General features: G+C 41.7%; 1 protein-coding gene and 1 long non-coding RNA gene across 2 annotated transcripts in view; one reads left to right on the top strand and one right to left on the bottom strand.

Annotated features, from left to right (window-relative positions):
- LOC116271335 overlaps nt 1–9,042 on the bottom strand; it is a 55,480-nt gene extending 46,438 nt beyond the window's left edge. The window contains exons 1-2 of the long non-coding RNA XR_004179901.1: nt 6,774–9,042; nt 6,476–6,635 (exon numbers count right to left, since the gene is read on the bottom strand). This is a non-coding gene — a long non-coding RNA (uncharacterized LOC116271335). The remainder of the gene's footprint in view (nt 1–6,475; nt 6,636–6,773) is intronic.
- A 756-nt stretch (nt 9,043–9,798) lies between these two features.
- PRDX6 (peroxiredoxin 6) lies at nt 9,799–21,128 on the top strand. Its single transcript, XM_003893583.4, has 5 exons — nt 9,799–10,016; nt 13,838–13,994; nt 17,699–17,845; nt 18,608–18,754; nt 20,114–21,128. The coding sequence occupies exons 1-5, from the start codon at nt 9,922–9,924 to the stop codon at nt 20,240–20,242; spliced, it is 675 nt and encodes a 224-aa protein (XP_003893632.1). The 5' UTR covers nt 9,799–9,921; the 3' UTR covers nt 20,243–21,128.
- The last annotated feature ends 282 nt before the right edge of the window (nt 21,129–21,410 follow it).

Raw genomic sequence — 21,410 nt, 5'->3', positions numbered from 1 at the left:
TCAACCCAGCAATCCCATTACTGAGTATATACCCAAAGGAATAAAAATCATTCTATTACAAAGATATATGCATGTGTATGTTCATTGCAGCACTATTCACAACAGCAAAGGCCTGGAACCAACCTAAATGTCCATCAATGATAGACTGGACAAAGAAAATGTGGTACATATATACCATGGAATACTATGTAGCCATAAAAAGGAATGAGATCTTGTCCTTTTCAGGGACATGTATGGAGCTGGGGGCCATTATTCTTAGCAAACTAATGCAGAAACAGAAAGCCAAATACCACATGTTTTCACTTACATGTGGGAGCTGAATGATGAGAACACATGGACACATTGGGTGGAGCAACACACACTGAGGCCTGTCTGAGGACAGGGGGTGGGAAGAGGGACAGCATCAGGAAGAACAGCTAATGAATGCTGGGCTTAATACCTGGGTGATGGGATGATCTGTACAGTAAACCAACATGGCACACATTTACCTATGTAACAAACCTGCACATACTGCACATGTACTCCTGAACTTAAAATAAAAGTTGGAAATTTAAAAAAGAATCCATCCTTTCCATCTTTCTGGTCTGCCATTCTTTGTGTTATTTCATTCCTGGTTAGCTAGCAACATGATTGTAATATTTCCAAGCATCCAGGCATGATTTCCAGAAAAAGATGAAAAACTAACTCTTTTCAGATTTCTACTTATGAGCCAAAGACACTTTTCCCAGAAGTTCACCTAGCAGGCATCATTGCTCACTAGCAAGAGTTGGATTACATGCTCATAACTGAACCAATCCTAATCACCAGAATGGAGTTGTTTTAGACCTGCTCATCAGCATCTCCTGGAGGGCTTGTTAAAATATACATTGCTGGACCTCATCCCCAGGGTTTCTGACTCAGTAGGTCTAGTATGGGTCTTGAAAATTTGCATTTCTAATAAATTCCCCAGTTACATGAATACTGATTATCTTGAACCAGTCAGGACTATCTCTATAGCTGGAAATGAGGTCAGCTTCCCCAAGACAGCTGGCCACCCTGAGAATGGAGACCTGAACACAGCAGTGACTCTATTAGAAAATAAGGAAGTATAAATGGCTCTGCAGTGGCCTCCATGCTAATCTAAGAATCTATTAATAAAACAGTATTACCAAATAGGATTTAGCCTAAGAATACAAGGTGATTGAACATTTGGAAATGTATTCATGTATTACACAAATACATTAAGGAGAAAAGCTTCATGCTTTGTGTTACTAAAGGCCAAAAGACATTTGATCAAATTAAAAATCCATTCCTGACTTAAACTCAGTTTCTTCAGCTTTAAAATGGTGGTAAGGGGGTTGGAGATAGGGTTTGTATTATATGACCTCAAAGTTCCCTTCCACTGTAAAGATTTATGACTCTAACACTCTGCAGTGACCACTGGATAAGTTCTGCATAAAGAACATTTTGATGAGCCAAAATGTAAAAACTATACTATTTTTATCACTAAGTAATGCCCAACTGACCTTGTCAAACACTCAATATTCTTTTCTCCCTCCCTGAACCTGGGTGCGGCTCACACATGAATGAAGAAACGGTGAGGCCAGCCAAGCCACTGCAATATGGAAAGGGTGTATGTTGAGTATATTATCTGGTAAATTTTTTAAAAATTAAAGTATAGTGGTCTATTTTTTAGGCTACATCAAAATGACCCCATTCAAAACTTCAGGGATCCTTTATAGTCTGAAGGCTATTTACTAAAAGGTAAATATCCTGAGGAAAGGACATTCAGGAAAAGCACTAACATGCACTGAGAGACCACCAGTGTATTAGTCCATTCTCAGGCTGCTAATAAAACATAACCGAGACTGGGTAATTTATAAAGGAAAGAAGTTAATTGACTAACAGTTCAGCATGGCTGAGGAGACCTCAGGAAACTTGCAGTCATAGCAAAAGGGAAGGTAACACGTCCCTCTCCACATGGCGGCAGCAAGGAGAACTGCAGAGCAAAGTGGGAGAAAAGCCTCTTATAAATCCATCAGATTTTGTGAGAACTCACTCATTGTCACAAGAACCCCATGAGATTCCCTCCCACAACATGTGGGGATTATGGGAACTACAACTGAAGATGAGATTTGGATGGGGACTCAGCCCAACCACATCAACCAGATACCAGACTAGTCAAATGTACCACTTGTTGCGGGGATGTCAACTATCTCAATGAGTGAATATGTAAAGAATTTTGTAGAGTAGAGGCTCTCAAAGATGTCTACCACCTCTGGGTGTGATATCTACTCAATCACAGCCAGAGGCTATGGGCTATCAACCATTCAATGAGCCTCTACACCCAGGATGCACCTAAACAAAGGTTTTATAAAGAAAGCATGATCTCAACAATGTTTTTCATGTAAGAAGAACCTTCCTGGTAATTACAGTGATTTTAACAATTTAGCAACATTGACTGAAACTTCCTGAAGTTTGTTTTGAAATACTAGAGTGAGCTTTTTGAATAATTCAGGAAAATAATATACATATATTATAATAGTTCATATACAACTATTCTAATGTACACACAGTGGCAGTTTCTTTTTCTTTTCTTTTCTTCTTGTTTTTTTTTAGCTTTACTGAAGTACTGCAAAATATACAAAGAGAAAATGGCAATTATCTTAAACATACAGTTTGATGAATTTTTACAAACTACACACATGTAACAGCCAGCATCCAGATCAATGGTCCTGTGCAGTCACCAAGTGGCCAGCTTTCTTTATGAGGGAGCGTAGGCACACTTGTAGACCTAGCTACTCAGGAATCTGAGGCAGAGGATGCTTGAGCCCAGGAGCTGGAGGCTGCACTGAGCCAAGTTTATGCCACTGCACTCCAGCCTGTGTGAAGTGAGGTCCTGAATCAAATAAAAACAATAATAATTTACTACTCCAAAACCCCTCTGAGAGTTATTCCTCACTGTAGCATTTTATAAGCTGTTGTCTTTCATTTTCACTCCTACATTTCCTACTTTGATTTCTCTCCAGAGTGTAGAAGTCCTGCAGTAGATATAATAGGGAGTAGTATGTATAATGACAACATTAAACATGATTGATATGGTTTGTCTGTGTCCCCACCCAAATCTCATCTTGAATTTAACTTCCACAATTTCCATGTGTTATGAGAGGAGCCCAGTAGAAGGTAAATGAATCATGGGGGCAGGTCTTTCCTGCACCGTTCTCGTGATAATGAATGAGTCTCATGAGATCTGATGGTTTAAAAACGGGAGTTTCCCTGCACAAGCTTTCTTTTTCCCTGCCACCATCCACATAAGATGTGACTTGCTCCTCCTTGCCTTCTGCCATGATCGTGAGGCCTCCCCAGCCATGTGGAACTGTAAGTCTATTAAATCTCTTTCCCATATAAATTACCCAGTCTCAGGTATGTCTTTATCAGCAGTGTGAAAATGAACTAATACAGTAAACCGGTACCAGTAGAGTGGGGTACTGCTGAAGAGATACCCAAAAATGGGGAATCAACTTTGGAACTGAGTAACAGGCAGAGGTTGGAACAGTTTGGAGGACTCAGAAGAAGATAGGAAAATGTGGGAAAGCTTGGAACTCCCTAGATACTTGTTGAATGCCTTTGACTAAAATGCTGATAATGATATGGACAATGAAATCCAGGCTGAGGTGGTCTCAGATGGAGATGAGGAACTTGTTGGGAACTACAGCAATGGTGACTCTTGTTATGTTTTAGTCAAGAGGCTGGCAGTTTTTCACCCCTGCCCTAGATATCTGTGGAACTTTGAACCTGACAGAGATGATTTAGAGTATCTGGCAGAAGAAATTTCTAAGCAGCAAAGCATTCAAGAGGTAACTTGGATGCTGTTAAAGGCATTCAGTTTCATAAGGGAAGCAAAGCATAAAAGTTCAGAAAATTTGCAGCCTGACAATGTGATAGAAAAGAAAATCCCATTTTCTTAGGAGAAATTCAATCTGGCTGCAGAAATGTGCATAAATAACAAGGAGCCAAATGTTAATCCCCAAAACAATGGGGAAAATGTCTCCAGGGCATGTCAGAGGTCTTCGCAGCAGCCCCTCCTATCACAGGCCTGGAGACCTAGAAGGAAAAAATGGTTTTGTGGGCCAGGCCCAGGGTCCCCATGCTGTATGCAGTCTGGGGACTTGGTGCCCTGTGTCCCAGCTGCTCCTTTTAGCCATGACTAAAAGGGGCCAATATACAGCTTGGGCCATGGCTTCAGAGGGTGCAAGCCCCAAGCCTTGGCAGCTTCCACATGGTGTTGAGCCTACAGGTGCACAAAAGTCAAGAATTGAGGTTTGAGAACCTCTGTCTAGATTTCAGAGGATGTATGGAAATGCCTGGATATCCAGGCAGAAGTTTGCTGCAGGGCCAGGGCTATCAAGGCAATGCAGAAAGGAAATGTGGGGTCAGATCCCCCACATAGAGTCCCTACTGGGGCACTGCCTAGTGGAACTGTGAGAAGAGGGCCACCATCCTCCAGATCCCAGAATAGTAGATCCACCAACAGCTTGCACCATGTGCCTGGAAAAGCTACAGACACTCAACACCAGCCTGTGAAAGCAGCCAAGTGGGAGGCTGTGCCATGCAGAGCCACAGGGGTGGAGCTGCCCAAGACATGGAACCCACGTCTTTCATCAGCATGACCCGGATGCAAGACATGGAGTCAAAGGACATAATTTTGGAGCTTTTATATTTTACTGCCCTGCTGGATTTGGGGCTTGCATGGGGCCTGTAGACCCTTTGTTTTGGCCAATTTCTCCTACTTGGAATGGTTGTATTTACCCAATGCCTGTAACCCCATTGTATCTAGGAACTAACTTGCTTTTGATTTTACAGGCTCATAGGCAGAAGGGACTTGCCTTGTTTCGGATGAGACTTTAAACTGGGGACTTCTGAGTTAATGCTGAAATGAGTTAAGACTTTGGGGGACTGTTGGGAAGGCATGATCGGTTTGAAATGTGAGGACATGAGATTTGGGTGGGGCAGAAGGATATGGGTTGGCTGTGTCCCCACCCAAATCTCATCTTGAATTATAACTCTCACAATTCCACATGGGGTAGAAGGAACCCAATGGGAGGTGACTGAATTATTGCAGCAGGTCTTTCCTGCACTGTTCTCATGATACTGAATGAGTCTCACAAGATCTGATGGTTTTAAAAATAAGAGTTTCCCTGCACAAGCTCTCTTTTTGCCTGCCACCATCAACGTTCTGCCTCCCCAGCCACGTGGAACTATAAGTCCATTAAACCTCTTTCCTGTATAAATGACCCAGTTTCAGGTATATCTTTCTCAGCATCATGCAAACAAACTATTACAGTGATAAAGAAGAGCAGTGGAGAGATTATCATCCCCACTCACTGAAGGTTGACAGGACTGCCTTAACAATATGTACAGGTTACTGTGCCCAAGCTTTATTTCTGAAAAGACAATCAAATCTAACAAGAAAGTTTATGAGTTAAAAAAAAAAAAAATTTCACCATCCTAACATTAATTTTTAGTTTTATATGTCTCCTCCCATTGGTATAGGGATTTTTACCTAGCTCTAATTACAGTCATGCATCACTTAATGATGGGGCTATGTTCTGAGAAATGCATCATTAGGCAATTTCGTCATTGTGTGAACATCATGGAGTGCACTTACACAAACCTAGATGGTATAGTCTACTACCTACCTAGGGTATATGGTATAAGCTTATTGCTCCTACGCCTCAAACCTGCACAGCACATTACTATACTGAATACTGCAGGCAATTATAACACTATGGTAAATACGGCTCAAGCCTGTAATCCCAGCCCTTTGGAAGGCCAAGATGGGAGGACTGCTTGAGCCCAGGAGTTCGAGACCAGCCTGGGCAACATAGGTTAGGAAGACCACGTCTCTACCAAAAATAAAACAATTGCCAGGTATGGTAGCATGTGCCTGTAGTCCCAGCTACTCAGGAGGCTGAAGTGGGAGGATTGCTTGAGCCCAGGAGCTTGAGGCTGCAGTGAGCTATGATCACACCACTGCACTCCAGCCTGGGTGACAGAGCAAGGCCCTGTCTCAAAAAGAAAAAAGAAAAGAAAAAAGGACAAAAAATGGTACACCCATATAGGGCATTTACCATGAATATAGCTTGCAGGACTGGAAGTTGCTGTGGGTGAGCCAGTGAGTGGGTGGTGAATGAATGTACTGTAGACTTTATAAACACTGTACATTTAGGCTACACTAAATTCATGTGTAAAAATTTATTTCGTCAATAACAAATTAACCTTACCTTACTATAACTTTTTTACTTTATAAACTTTAAAGTTGTTTTAATGTTTTGACTCTTTTGTAATCTTGGTTTAAAACATAAACACATTGTATAGCTATACAAAATACTGTATTTTCTTTTTTATATTCTTATTCCATAAACTTTTTTATATTTCTAAAAGGTTTTTTTCTTTTGAAACTTTTTAAAAATTAAAAACAAAGACATAAACGCACACATTAGCCTAGGGCTTCACAGGGTCAGGATCCTCAACACGTCACTATGCGATAGGAATTTTTCAGCTCCATTATCATCTTATGGGACCACTGTAGTATACGTAGTAATGTTGTATCACATGACTGTATAACTAGAGACATCTAGTTCTTTTACTGCCAGCTGTGGACAAACAAGAAATGTTGCTGTTATGGCTGCAGGAAGGCAACCAAATGTTTCTCTAATACTTTGTACAACGTAGTCCTTATGCCCACTATATCTAAAAGGTCACAAATATTCATTAACAAAATATAGTCAAACCTTTAGGAGTTCACAATCTGGTAAGAGAGATAGGCATCATAGTGCACAGCTGTTTTTCCAAATGTCCATTGCTAATCTGTTCATCTTATTCTTCTGTCAAAGCAGTAAGGACAGAAGAGAAGATGTGAGTCATCCCAGAGTCACAGCCCTCTGAAAATCCCTGAAATCCCTTCTTTCCTGTCCCTCAGATCACTGTAAGGACTTCAAGGTTCTCTCTAACCCTTACAGCTGTCTGAAAACATTTTTTCTGATATGAGAGCCTCCACCTTCTCTCTAAGGAAAGTAAATCCTTTCTTAGTCAAGTTCTCCTTTTCCACACTCCGGTCTTTCCCTGGAATATCTCCCCTATCCTTCCTCCCTTCTTCCTTTCCCATTATACTTCTCACTGACCCTCAGGAAAATAGCTTTAAAATTTCCCCTCTGGAATGGGGCCCCTGTCCACAGAGCACCTACCTTCCGTATAAGTCAGATGCTAAACTCAATCACCTACGAAGGCCAGGCAGAACAGTGTTCTTCTGACTTTGTTTGCACATTAAGTTCACGGAACATTCTCTACTTTCACAGAGAAACATGCTTGTTTTTTTCTTGAAACATACAGCCCTTAGTTAAGCTTTCATTTGCACAGTTTTGACAGATAGGGATGCAAGAACTATTTGTTTTTCCTCCCAATTCCACTCTAATGTCAGTAATTGGCAGAGGACCTTCCGAGTAACAGAGAACATATGCTCTCTAAGAGGGCTACTCAGCAGCCACGGTTTGCCAAGTGGAACATGGGCCTAGTGTTGCTGTGTTGCTAGATCTTCTGACCTTTCAGGAGACAAAAATCCAGATATTTTTATGAAAAATCATGTTTTCAAAATGCTGACAGTTAATTCAAAAGAATTTAAAATGCTCCAAAGTCTAAAGCAAACAAGGTCACAGAGTGAAGGAGCATTGCCAGTGTACAGCTTCTGGCACTGTTAAGTTTTAATGAGTATTTTATTATCTTTGCTTAATTTACAACAGACAATTATATAATTATGCCTTTGACAGACATCAATAATCTGTTTCTGTATTCCTTCTCCATATTTATAGAGTATTGTGTTTTCTAGCTTATTTCCACAACACATTGTTAATAGTGCCTTAGGCCAAACTACTCTTCTTTCCCAATTATTCTCTTTCTTCCCTACAAAGGGAGTTAAAACAAGGAGCTGTTAAAGCTCGGAGCCAAATAAGAGATTAAATTACATTAGTTTTAAATGGTTTTCTGGAGTGGCTGGAAATTTTTACCAGTAATCTTACTGCAATTCCTGGGTCAGTGAAGAACTGGGTAAATATGATTACCGTGCACACACAAACACATCGCTGTGATCAAAACGCAAATCACAGTATGTGAGTCACTACTCCCAACACTGCCATGTCTCTGCCTTAGTAAGCCTGCCAGCCCCATCCAGAGGATTTTTCTCATCTCTGAACTCCAATCACTTACACCTTCCCCCATCAAAATTTACCCTATATTTTATTATAATTGCATATAAATATGCCTTCCTTGTAAGAGCAGGAACTGTGTCTCTCCATTGTACAGCCTGGCACAGTGTCCGGCACACAGTAGGCAAAGCAAGAGTCATTGCACGAACCAGTATCATCATCCAAACAATAGCTACCATTTCCAGAGCACCTACCGTGAGCTGACTAGTTTACCTGCATTATCCTGGTGGCTTTCCCAGACCAGACCACCCAAAACAAAGCAGCCCCCCAGTCACCCTCTAAGCACATAACCCTATTTTAGTTCTCGGAATAGGACTGATTGCTTTCTAACATATTTTCGTCATTTCGGTGTGCTTATTGTCTGTCACCGGTTTCACTTCACAAGAAGGAAAGCTCCAAGAGGACAGGCATTTTATCTACCTTGTACTTGGCTCATAGCAAATAAATGAATCTAAGCCGCCCACCTCCCTGGGCAACAGAGTTGACCTGCACACAGTAGGTCTCAATGAGTATGTTTTAAATTTTATATTTAGATTTCAAGATAATTGTGTTGAATATTTTATGGTTCATAACAAACAGAAAGGGGAGGGCAGAATAAAAATAAATAAAAGTTTAGTTACATTACCCTAGCACTGACGTTGGTACGGGAATTTTTGCTGCAGTAAGAAAACCACTTCCTCTGACATAAGGTCACCCACACTTCTGGGTCTTTTTTTTTTTTTTTGAGACGGAGTCTCGCTCTGTCACCCAGGCTGGAGTACAGTGGCGCGATCTCCGCTCACTGCAAGCTCCGCCTCCCGGGTTCGTGCCATTCTCCTGCCTCAGCCTCCCGAGTAGCTGGGACTACAGGCGCCGCCACCTCGCCCGGCTAATTTTTTTGTATTTTAAGTAGAGACGGGGTTTCACCGTGTTAGCCAGGATGGTCTCGATCTCCTGACCTCGTGATCCGCCCGTCTCAGCCTCCCAAAGTGCTGGGATTACAGGCTTGAGCCACCGCGCCCGGCCTACTTCTGGGTCTTACCACATCCTCTTAGACAGCTCATCGTGGCTGGGCTGGCTGGGACAGTCAGGACTCCAGACGCTCACACTAAAAGAGGGATGGGAGTCGAGGAGTCACTCCACTCCTCTGTAGGGAGCTGGCCGCGAGTGGGTGAGCAGGAGCGTGCGCGCGGATCCGTGCAGCGCCCAGGGCGGCTGTGCGAAGCCGCCACAGCCTGCGCGCCCCGGCGATTCTCCACCCTGGGGCTCGCCTGGCCGTTTCGTTCCTCTTCCTTCCACCCCCAAAGCGCGCAAGCCCTGCAGAGTCAAACCTGGCACATCCTCAAGCCTCCAGGGGGAAACATGACTGAGCCCCGCATCACGTGTGCAGAAACGGCCTATAGTGTCCGAAGGATGCCACCTAGTCGCAGGCCCAGCGGCGCCACGGACAGCGACCGCGGTTGTCCAGGTCGCGCCCCGTCCCTGCCCGGCCCAGCCCATCCCCGCGCCCCGCCGCGCCCCGCCCCGCCCCGCCCCCGCGGCCCGGCCCCCAGCGGCCAGCCTCCCGCAGCCCCGCCCCCGCCGCCCCAGTACCCGCCCCTCGCGCCTTCGTTTATTTCTCTGCGCGCAGGGACCGGCTGCTTCTTCGCCAGAACCACGCGATTGCTTGCTGTCCCAGCGGCGCCTCTTCATCGCCGCCGCCATGCCCGGAGGTCTGCTTCTCGGGGACGAGGCTCCCAACTTTGAGGCCAATACCACCGTCGGCCGCATCCGTTTCCACGACTTTCTGGGAGACTCGTAAGTGGCCACCGCGTAGCCCTGCCCTGGCCTTGGTTGCGCCTGGACTCGGAGGTGCCTTCCCTATTTCTTCTCCCTTCCGTCCTCCCTGCCGCTCAGCCCCCTGCGCCGCTCGCCCCCTCCCCCGCACCGGTTTCCGCGCGCGCCAGGCCGTGTGGCCCCTGCTCAGCGTCGGCTGCGCCCCCGGGAGCTGGCACCCCTTCAGCCTGCCCTGCGCGAGCCACTGGATCCCTCCAGGCCTCCCCGCCTCCGGCGTGGCTGGGCAAGGCCACGCCAAGGTGGGGGATGGGGAGGACAAAATTGGGTTCTGCAGGTTCTGGAAACTCACTGCCCGTGGGAGGGTTTGTTGTCCGTTGAACTCGTCTTAGTAAACTGCAGGTAGCGTGGTCAGGCCGAGGGCGCAGGGGCGGGTCGGCATTGGCGATCACTTCCCCGGTCTAGTGCCCAGGGTCGCACCGCCCTCCCTCCCACCCTCCGTTCTGGAATTTGCTCCCTGGGGAGGATGGGTGTCTGAAGCCAAAGTCGGAGGACACAGCTGCTGGCTATATGTTACAGGAAGGCCAACGTATTATCTGAGGGTGCAGGGTATTTGCAGGCTTCTGGGCACAAAATGTGAAATTTAAAACCACTAGCTGCCTAATAGGTGGCCGAAAGACTTTTTGTCCAGACCCTCCTTCAATGACCAAGATATGATTTGATAACAGCTTTAGGAAGAGCCAAGAACACTCTGTGTAGGTGTGCCTTCAGAGATTCCAGAACTTGCAACGCTTAGAGGGAAGGACTTCTGACGCCGTTCAGCTGTAGTAGCCTATTCTTGCTAGTGATGGCCGTTCCAGGCTCCAGGACACGTGTACTCCCCAACTTTGAGACTCTTTTGTTTCCCAGTGGCTTGCGCCTCACTGTCCTCTCCACTTTCTGCCTTGCTTCCAGCACATAAGCTTTCTGATGATAGCCAAATTGATGACCTGTGATCTGACTTGGCAGTTTTGCCATTATGAATAGGAGTAGTGAATCAGTGTTGCCTTTTTTTTTTTTTTTTTTTTTTTTTTTTGGCGGCTCCTGGATTAGCAAACTGGAAGTTGCTTAGTTTTCATCAGAAGCATTCCAGGCCTGTCTAGTTATATTATGGTTCTGGAGTTCTAGTGGTCCTACTACACTGTGAGGCTCCGAGGTTTGACGACAGTTCTTCCCCAGTTTATATCCTTTTTATGTACAGTATCCAGGGAGACAAAGAGAGAGGCTTATGAAATTAATCAATGATTGGACAGGGCTGTGCAGAGAACCAGGGAGAGATTCTTACACATCATGTGCCTACCTGGACCCTTACAACCTCTTACGTCCCTTTTCTAGCCACTGAATAGAGGAAAAAGCTTTGTGAAAGATAGGACTAGGCCAGAAAAAGGTTGAAAAATGGAATATTCAAACCTTGAACGCAGAAAAATACTTTAGAAATACAGCTTATGGCCAGTCTTAATTTCTCCAGTAATCCTTGGGATTTTTAGAGTTGTGTTCCTTCCCATTTCTGCCTGCAGCCCTCACCTCCATGAAACATAAACTATTTCCAGAACTCTTAGCTTGTGTAGATTAAATATTAGCATAAAACGTATTTACTGTTCCAACAATTAGAAATGTTGTCGCTTTTTAAGCTAACCATACTTTTTTGGGGTTTCGTTAATGTTTATTAGCCTCTAGATCCATCTAGATTTGATCAAAAGTGGTACTTTATCAGCCATAGTTAGGAACACGATAAAAATGTCTGCATTTATTAACTAATAGACAAGTCTGCCTAGGATCAGGCGTAGTATTCCCTACCTTACCAGGAAGAGAAGTTTGAGCCTTTTATATGTTTATGACATGGATTTTTGCCTGATTTTTCCAAACTCTATTCTGTATATGATCCCAAGTCAGACTGTCAATTTTTGATACAGGTATTTTTGAGGAGAAAAAATTAAAATATCTTTCTCTACCTTACCCCTGATCATTGTAAACAACTAAAGAGGTTGGGTGCTACATTGGGTGAGTTTACTGGACCTTATCACTGTTTCTGTAAGTGGTAGAAGTAGCTTCTTCATAGCACATCTTCACTACGCAAAATATGTGTTTTCCGGGGTCTTCTGGGGCTTAGTAAATGGGAACCATTCTCTTGAAGGAGGAAACCTTTTGTCTTTTGAAAATGGGTAAGAAAGAAAACGGGAGAATGTCACTGAATTACTCTTAAGTGCAGCAGTAGGAAGACTTAGAGGGAAAGGAAGGCCAAGGTGAGACATTCTTGGAGTTTATCCTACTTGTAGCCACGAGGTAAACTGGAGTTTCACTTCTGAGGGAGGGAAGGACGTGAACTGGCTTAAAACCAGTTCCTTTCGCATGATTCAGCAAAACAGTCTCTGCCGACTGACAATGGAAAAAGAACTCCTAACTTTTCTAATTCATCCTCCCTTTAACAATACAGGAGGAAACGCCCTGTTCCATTTCTTCTCAACTTTTGGAGACCTTCTGTTAAGTTTCATCTAACCATTAAATAGATTGTTTTCCATAGAATCTAAGGCCTGGATTTTACTCGTAGTGATATTATCTACTTCAAAAGATATACTCTATGTTCTTCCTTTTGCCCTTCATAATAAAGTGAACATAGTGCACACCTCCACAATCTTAAAAAATATATATTAGCTTTCTTCCCAGTCTTGCCATAGGGCCCTCCATCCTTTTCGTAAGAAGATCTTTTTCCTTCTTGAAACCTTGGGAGTTGAGTGGAAGCTGTAAGTGGGAAGGAGGTGCCCTTGTCTTTGCTTGTTCTCTGTACTCAGGGAAACTTCGGAAAGGTCAGCTTGGCATCTAGGCAAGATTTAGTTATCTACTAGTTTAGGATCCTGCCTAAATCATCTGGTTTAGGATAGTTTAAGTTGATGGGGATGTGGAGAACTGAGTGTTCAATTTTCCTTTTCAGTTGAAAGAGTAGTTTCTGTTGCCAAGGAGAAGGAAATGGTACTTCAGCTTTCTTAGTGGCCGCTTGAAATGTGCTCAAAACTATAAAATCTTAGACAATGATGACTTAGATCTTAGTATTTACCTAAGAATTTGCTATTGTAGAAATCTACATTGTAGGCTATCAAAATTCTACCTGCTTGGTCTGAAGAAAGAAGAAAAACTGCAAATGAAGAGATAGGTAAAACTGTTAAGGTGATACTGTTTTGTCAGAGTATAAATATTGGGTGTCCTGTTTGGCAGGTTAGATCAGTAAAGTGGTTTTACAAGATTTTGTATCCACTTGCTTCGAAGAAACCAAGTGTCGACTTCAATTTTTATATATAAATAGAGGATAGAAACCTATTTATTTCAGATTACATAATCTGTTTATTATTGTAGTCAGGCATTTGTTTGGATTGAGAGCATACTGGGACATCCATTATTGGAGCTGAATGTCATGGTCTGTGCTAGAAAAAAATGTAGAAAAGGATAAGAAGAAATAATTAAGTTTTTTCAGTAAGCTACTTGGCTTGAACAGCACAGATTTTATTAGCCAAAAAGGAGTCAGGGTGGCACCATAATTATTAAAGGAAGCAACACCTTAAAATTAGTCTTTTTAAATATGTGTCATCTTGAATTTCATATATTTGATTAAATCGGGCTATAAGCATAGGCTTCTCTAGAGGTAAGTAGATTGAAAAGCATTCCTCAACAGAAAAGTTTAGAAGTAAATATCGTCATAAGCATTCATTTAAAAAAGAAAGCCTGTTTTTGATTCAGAAGTTCTGACTTTTCATTCTCTGTGATGTTGGTGATAACTCTTCATTCAACTGTGACCTTGTTTTTCTTCCTTTCAGATGGGGCATTCTCTTCTCCCACCCTCGGGACTTTACCCCAGTGTGCACCACAGAGCTTGGCAGAGCTGCAAAGCTGGCACCAGAATTTGCCAAGAGGAATGTTAAGTTGATTGCCCTTTCAATAGACAGTGTTGAGGACCATCTTGCCTGGAGCAAGGTTAGTATCAATTGGCATGAACTTTGAGCCTGAGATTATAGGTCAAGTTATAAATTATAGAGTCCTTGGTTTTTGAGGTTAAGGTACAAGTAAGCTTTAGGTTCAAAGTTCACTGATTATTTGAAAATTTCAGTTGAACCACACAGTGATCACATTGCTAAATCCATTGGTCAGTCAATTCTCAGACCTCATCTTGGCCTGCCAGCAGCATTCAACCTAGGTGATCACTGTTTTCCTTTCTTGGCTTCTAGGACACCACATCCTAGCTGTTCCTGCTCACTGATTCTTCATCTCCCAACTCCTAATTTATGCTGAAGTTACCCTGAACTTATTTCTTGGACCTCCTCTCTTTTCTGTCTGTACTGTTTCCCTTGGAAATGCCTTTAAATACCATCTATGTGCTGTGGTTCTCAAATTTTCATCTCTAGGCCAGACGCTTCGAGGTTCTTGTAACCACTGCCTACTTAGCATCTCTCCTGGGATGTCCAGTCATCTCAAACCTAGCATGTCTAACTAGGCCTCATTCTTAAATCCAGAGTTTTATTCATCTAAGCTAATGGCAACTGCATTTTTATAATTGTTCACGCCCCAAATCCAGGAACCATTCTGAATTCTTCATGTTTTTTCACATCATAACATCTGATTTATCCTCAAACTTGTCAGCTCTACCTTCAAGATATGTCCTGTATCATGGATGGAAGACTGACTCCCAAGGGATCTGTGTGACTTACCCTCACCTCTTTTGGGTCTCAACTCACAGGACATTTCATCAAAGCCTTTCTTGTCCTCATTATCTAAAATGATAACTCCTTTTCACATTCACTATCCCCTCCTCCTCAGCACTCAAATACTCTGCATATTACCTATTTAGTTTGTTTCTTCCTAGTAGAGTGTAAACTCAGCAGGAACAGAGACTCCTGTTTTGTGCACTGCTGGAACGATGCTCACTACTCAGTACGTCTTAGGTGATCAGTCAGTATTTGTTGAATGAATTAACTGAAGGAAATACCTACTTTTAGCAAAAGAATTTACTTGAACAATAAATTTGGTAGTCTGAATTTACCTTTAAAACATTTTAAGGACTTCACTACAACATGCGGTTAAGTAATAATGGTAACTACTTTTTGAGGGATGTATACTAGAAACTATGTCAAGCATGTGTAGTTGAATAAAAGATGTATTGACTTGTGAGTTAGGGATCTGTGGCTGCATCCTATAGCAGTTAACACTAGTTAATCCTAAATATCTGAGACTAGAAGAATCATGTGTAGGAGAAAAAAGAAGGGCAGTTATCTATCTTGAAATAGAATTTTTTTCATTCCTTACATTTCTCAGTGAGTGGTAACTGTAGTTTTCACTATCATTTTTCATTTTCATTTTTGCAGTTGAGAATACTTTTTTCACTTAGAAACTTGGAGGGACTTGCCCAAGACTGCCCAATGGCAATGAGATTTGAATCTCAAATCAATGTTCTTTTTAATACAAGATGATAAAAAGTAGGATTTAGCCTAATTTAGGATAGAATAAAGCCAAATAATTTAGGATACTTTCTTTGGTGTTCATGGGTGTAATATAGTGTCCATCATGCAAGTGGCAGAGTAGAGAATTAGTGCATAGCAATAATTAAAGTGACATATTGCCAAAGGAGGTGTTTGTAGCCCATTATAGAATAGCTTTTAAAGTATAGAAGCATACACAGGTTTATTTTACCCTGAGCTTCTGCCTTAGAAGTTTTCACAATTGTGATTACATTGAATAGGAAAAAAGTCTGAACTACCAGAAGGAGTGCCCAAACTTTGACATACACCTGATATATAATAATGTGCCTCTAGCATGAGACTATATTAATTATTATTTAGCTCTGGTGACTTAATAGGCAGCCAGTGACAACAGAAAGTTAAGATAATAAAATGAAGGAATGTTAGAATGTGTTGTCATCCAGGAGCCTGAGGCAGGAGAATGGCTTGAACCCAAGAGGTGGAGGCTGCAGTGAGCTGAGATCGTGCCACTGCACTCCACCTGGGCGACAGAGCAAGAGTCCACCTCAAAAAAATTAATAAATAAATAATAAGAATTTGTTGTTATCCACTTCAGAGCTCATCAATGCCACATTTGTTACATCTCTGTTGAGAAATCCACAATGATTTTGTATCTGCTATGCCATCAAGCTCCTGTTTTACTTTCAAGCCTACACATAATAGACCTGATTCCAATTTTAAATCATTTTTTCCATTATTTGCTAAACTCTATCCAACTAAGTTCCTCACTCTCCTATCAATAGTTTATGTACAGAGTTGCCCACATGTTTCATTAATATCGTTCCTGGACAAGTGCACTAGCTCACACTTATAATCCCAGCACTTTGGGAGGCCAAGGCAGGTGGATCACAAGGTCAGAAGTTCAAGACCAGCCTAGCCAAGATAGTGAAACCCCGTTTCTACTAAAAATACAAAAACAAATTAGCTGGGTGTGGTGGCGGGCGCCTGTAATCCCAGCTATTCAGGAGGCTGAGGCAGAGAATTGCTTGAACTTTGGAGGCAGAGGTTGCAGTAAGCCGAGATTGCACCACTGCACTCCAGCCTGCACTCCACATGTGTGTGTGTGTGTGTAGTTCCTGATCCCTAGAATGCCTTTCTTTTCTCTGTGAAAAATCTTACCCATCCTTCGAGGGCCCAGATAGAAGTCCTATTCTTTTCTTGAAGCCTTTTCTAACTCTTGGAGTCCTACAAATGGGAGTGTTCAGTACTTCAGCATTTACCGTCCACCTTTTAACATTAGTCTTGCATTTGCTGCTGCTTCATGCTGGAATCATCTCTAACCAAATTAGAAGTTCCTTTGAAGGCAGGAGCCATGTCTTACTCATCTGTATTCCACATGTACTTACCATAATGCTTAGCCCACCTTAAGTGCTATATCAATGCTTAATCAAATAACAAAACTAAATTTTTTTTTCTCCAAAAGCTTCCAGGGATAGAAAAAGTAGAAATAAATGGATGAATAAAGTTTTACTAGGGAAGGAGGGAGGCATATCATTTTTCCTTAGTTCAGACTTGAAATGCTTTGTTTTCTGTTTGCATTTCACCCTAGTTTAGGTTTACCTCTGCCTTTTCACCCATTTATTTTTGACTTGTCCTTCAAGTATATATTCAACTCTCCATTCTTGTGTTTGCTTTGTTTTGTGATTTTTTGTTTGTTTGTTTGTTGTCATTTCTTACTATTTGTCTTGTAACTTAACATCTGAGTCAGGGTGCTTTTGAGGCAGGGACCAGAGCTATAAGATTTTCTTTACATATGGTATTATTTCTAGATGTGATGGATTTAACAAACCTGTTGTATCTGATGGTTTTTACAGTATTTGGGTATCCAGAGGTGCCTTGTATTTGGATGTAACTAAATTATTGCAATGTTAAAGGGGTTGCTGCTGTTTTCTCATGGCAGTGGAAGCATGCTGAATTTAAGAGAACTGGGCATGAAAATGGCTTTGGTCCATGATTACAACCTAAGTACTGTACTCTGCTGTTATTCCTGGCAATAATTGGAATGAAAAGTGTTGATTTACTCACTTTTTAAAATTAAAATTGCTTAAAGAAAATTACTGTGATTTGGTCCTCTTTCCTGTCTTGCAAGGTGATGGCTGTTAACTGATGAAATTCAGAGCATGTGTTAAGTTTAGATTCCTCTTTCCCCTTTTACTTGTGTTTCAGGATATCAATGCTTACAACTGTGAAGAGCCCACAGAAAAGTTACCTTTTCCCATCATCGATGATAAGAATCGGGACCTTGCTATCCTGTTGGGCATGCTGGACCCAGCAGAGAAGGATGAAAAGGGCATGCCTGTGACAGCTCGTGTGGTAGGTCATACAAATTCATTTTGTAGTCAGCATAACTGATCAGGCTGTATGTCCATGTAAATGCTCGTACCAGCTAGAGGAGATAGGGGAGTATCTACAATTATGAAATAACTGTGTATTGGCAACAATATCACTGATTATCTGTAATGCTGATGCAAAGTGGCTGAAATTTTCAACTAAATTTTTCAACTGCTTAATTCATAGTTCATGGAAATCTACAAAAAAAAAAAAAAAAAAAAGTTGTTTATCCTAAAATGTCCTCCAGAATTGAGAAACCTTTTCATAGCTCTCCTGACCACCCTGTCTTTAAAGTGATTGGCCATATCCTTCTTCATAAGGCAGCTCTGTTTTTAAATTTGTATTTGTTCTGTCCTCTGTCCACTAGAGAACAAACCCGATCCCTCATCTGAATAAATGCACAACTATTCAAGGAACAGTATCAACTCCCATTAGTATTATTTTTATGATAGTCATCCTCAATGGACATAGCCTTTCCTGGATTAAATTTGCATATCAGTTTTTCTTACTGGGATAGCCAGAACCAAATGGAATTCCCTTCTAAGTTTAGAAAATAACAGAGAGAAGAAAATTACCTGTATTCCAGCCATCCACATTAGCAGTTGGTGTATCCTTTTGGTGCTTTGTTTTTGTCTTGTTTTTATACCCTTGAAAATTATTAATGACTGCAGAGCTTTCTAAGTGGCTTTAATATCAAAAACACTCAAAGAACTCTTCCTATTTATGCCTTTCTGTGCTTTGCAGGTGTTTGTTTTTGGTCCTGATAAGAAGCTGAAGCTGTCTATCCTCTACCCAGCTACCACTGGCAGGAACTTTGATGAGATTCTCAGGGTAGTCATCTCTCTCCAGCTGACAGCAGAAAAAAGGGTTGCCACCCCAGTTGATTGGAAGGTAAAGATGTTTTTAAAAAAAAAGCAGTTTCTGTACTTGCCTGAAGGGCCAGTCTCTAAAGGGCCAACTTCAAGGTCTGTGTTACCTGGATCTCTGTTTCTAGCACGCAAGTACACTGGGAGGGTTTTTCCTCATGACTGAGTTCAAGATTTGCTCACAGGCCCTTTTCAAGGTCTTATAACTAACACCTTTTATGTACAACACAAACTCTATATGGCTTTCTGACTTTTAGATAATTTGGAAAAATTATTGGTCAGAATGATTCCTTTTCCTAATAGAAGGTTTAAAAAACACACACACACTTTTATCTAACCCTTCCCTGATGGCACAGTATTTATCACACAATCTTGATTTACCATTTCTGTTAAGTCATGGATATAAAAATACTGGTGTATTAATGTCATTAAGTATTTCATTTCTCTTAAGCTTCATTCTTTTAAACCTGTGCTAGAATTCTCCAAAATTTGTTGATACACTTTTAATCTTTAAGACATGGATAACATCACAAGAGTATCTTAACAGTGCTACATTTTTAAAATAATGCTAACCTGAATACCAGGTTTTGTTTTGGTTTTTTCTGACAGACAAATCACTTAAATTCTGTATCCACTAGTTAATTTATTATTACTTATTTATGTACTTAATGAGCACAGATAGTGGTGAACTGGGGAGATAGCAGTGAACAATAGAAGGTCCTTGCCCTCATAGAACTTCCTTTCCAGTGAGTGGAGACAAACAGTAAACCAGTTTATTAAGTGGTAATAGCAGGTGCTGCAGGGAAGAATCAAGCACAGATGGGGAGAATAACAGTACAGAGGTGGGAGAGTGACTGTCAAGGAATGCCTGTCTCTGAAGGGACTTTTGGGAAGAAAGACACAGAGAAGATGTGACCAAGGCATGTGTATTTGTGAGGGACGAGCACTACAGGCAGAAGGAGCAGTTAGTGCAAGAAGCTGGGCCTACAAATGAGCTTGGCATGTTGGAGGAATACAAGGAAAGCTAGCATGCCTGGAGCAGAAGCCGCAAAAGGTGGGGTGAGGGACAAGAGACGAGAGGAGGCAGGATTCCATCACACAGGGCTTGCAGGCCATGATACTCACTTAGAATTAAATGTGAAGTGTGGTGGCCGGCTGTTACTGGGTTTAAAACAGGGCTGTTTCTTGTTAATATGGGGTAACTACTTTCCCGCCAAAAGTGCCAAAGATCAACTTGGAAAACAAAATCCTCAAAGAGGGGAAGAGTGAAGAACACTTGATTAGTCTCATTAGCACCTGTGGCTACTTTTCTAAAGTTAATTCATGAAGGCCTTGAAGCTTCACTGTGAGATTGAATTTCACCATTCTCAATGTCTTTCAATAGGATGGGGATAGTGTGATGGTCCTTCCAACCATCCCTGAAGAAGAAGCCAAAAAACTTTTCCCGAAAGGAGTCTTCACCAAAGAGCTCCCATCTGGCAAGAAATATCTCCGCTACACACCCCAGCCTTAATTCTCTTGGAGAAGTTAGTGCTGTGAGCCAGAGGATGTCCGCTGCCAATCATGTTTTCCTGCAGCAATTCCATAAACACATCCTGGTGTCATCACAGCCAAGGTTTTTAGGTTGCTATACCAATGGCTTATTAAATGAAAATGGCACTAAAAGTTTCTTGGGATTCTTTACTCTCTGCCTTCACCAGCAACCAATTCCATTCATACATCAACACTCTACTGGTTCTGTTTGAAATATGTTCTGTATTTAAAACTCAAATCTTGTTGGATCTCTGCAGGGCTTGTGACCAATGAGGTCATATTGGTTGATGGTTGAGAAAGCTTGCTTCACTCTGCATCAGAGAATGACTATCAATTTTTTTTTTAACTATCCTATCACGTCCTCTCTTCTGTCACCCATTTTGAAGAGTGGCAGAACTTGAGGTTCAGCTTCCTCTGTAAATATCCAAGTATAAAACCCAGGAACTTCTAGAATAACCCAGATGTGCTTTAATATTCTTTTAATATGTTTTGATCACAACTCGGGGAAAAAAGCTTTTTAATTTTGTACCTTTCTAGTAGATAAGTGAAGGGCAGGGGAAGAGACCTTTAAATATTTTGCTATAAAAATGTGTGATAAGTTTCTATCAAAATGGGGAGATTGCAGAAAAGGCTTCCCTTGGCTTCCAAGGATGTGTAGCAGGTGTGAGGAATGCTAGTGCCATGTGCCTTTCACAAAGAGTTTGCATTTATCAGTCTGCTTTCCGATGATATATACATGAAAGAGTACACCATGTGAAGAGAAGAGAGAATGGTTGAAAATGTTGTATTATAGAACTCTTGCAGTGAGTTGCTATTTTCTAGATTTTACTTTTTAGGGAACAAAATAAAATCCTTTGTTAAAACTGGGTCAGAGAATTCTGTTGTCACATTTTGAAGTATCAGCTTAGACTTATGTCCTGAAGGGCAGAGGCTTCCTTCTTCCTAGGATTGGCATGAGTAATTTCTTCCAAAGACAGAATTTATATAAGATTTTATTATATAAGATTTTATATAATTTTATATGTAAGATTTTATATAATGAAAATGGAGGAACAGCTGAAGAACGTGTGATGTCACAACATGTCTTGGTCCACTTTGCTCCTTCATGTTACTTGCTTGGATCCTAGAGTCCCATGATGTTATAATCC

This window comes from Papio anubis, chromosome 1 (genome assembly GCF_008728515.1).
Source record: "Papio anubis isolate 15944 chromosome 1, Panubis1.0, whole genome shotgun sequence".
NCBI classification, from domain to species: domain Eukaryota; kingdom Metazoa; phylum Chordata; class Mammalia; order Primates; family Cercopithecidae; genus Papio; species Papio anubis.
The sequence above is the reverse complement of the archived record's forward strand: the minus strand, read 5'-3'. Positions and strand labels throughout refer to the sequence as shown.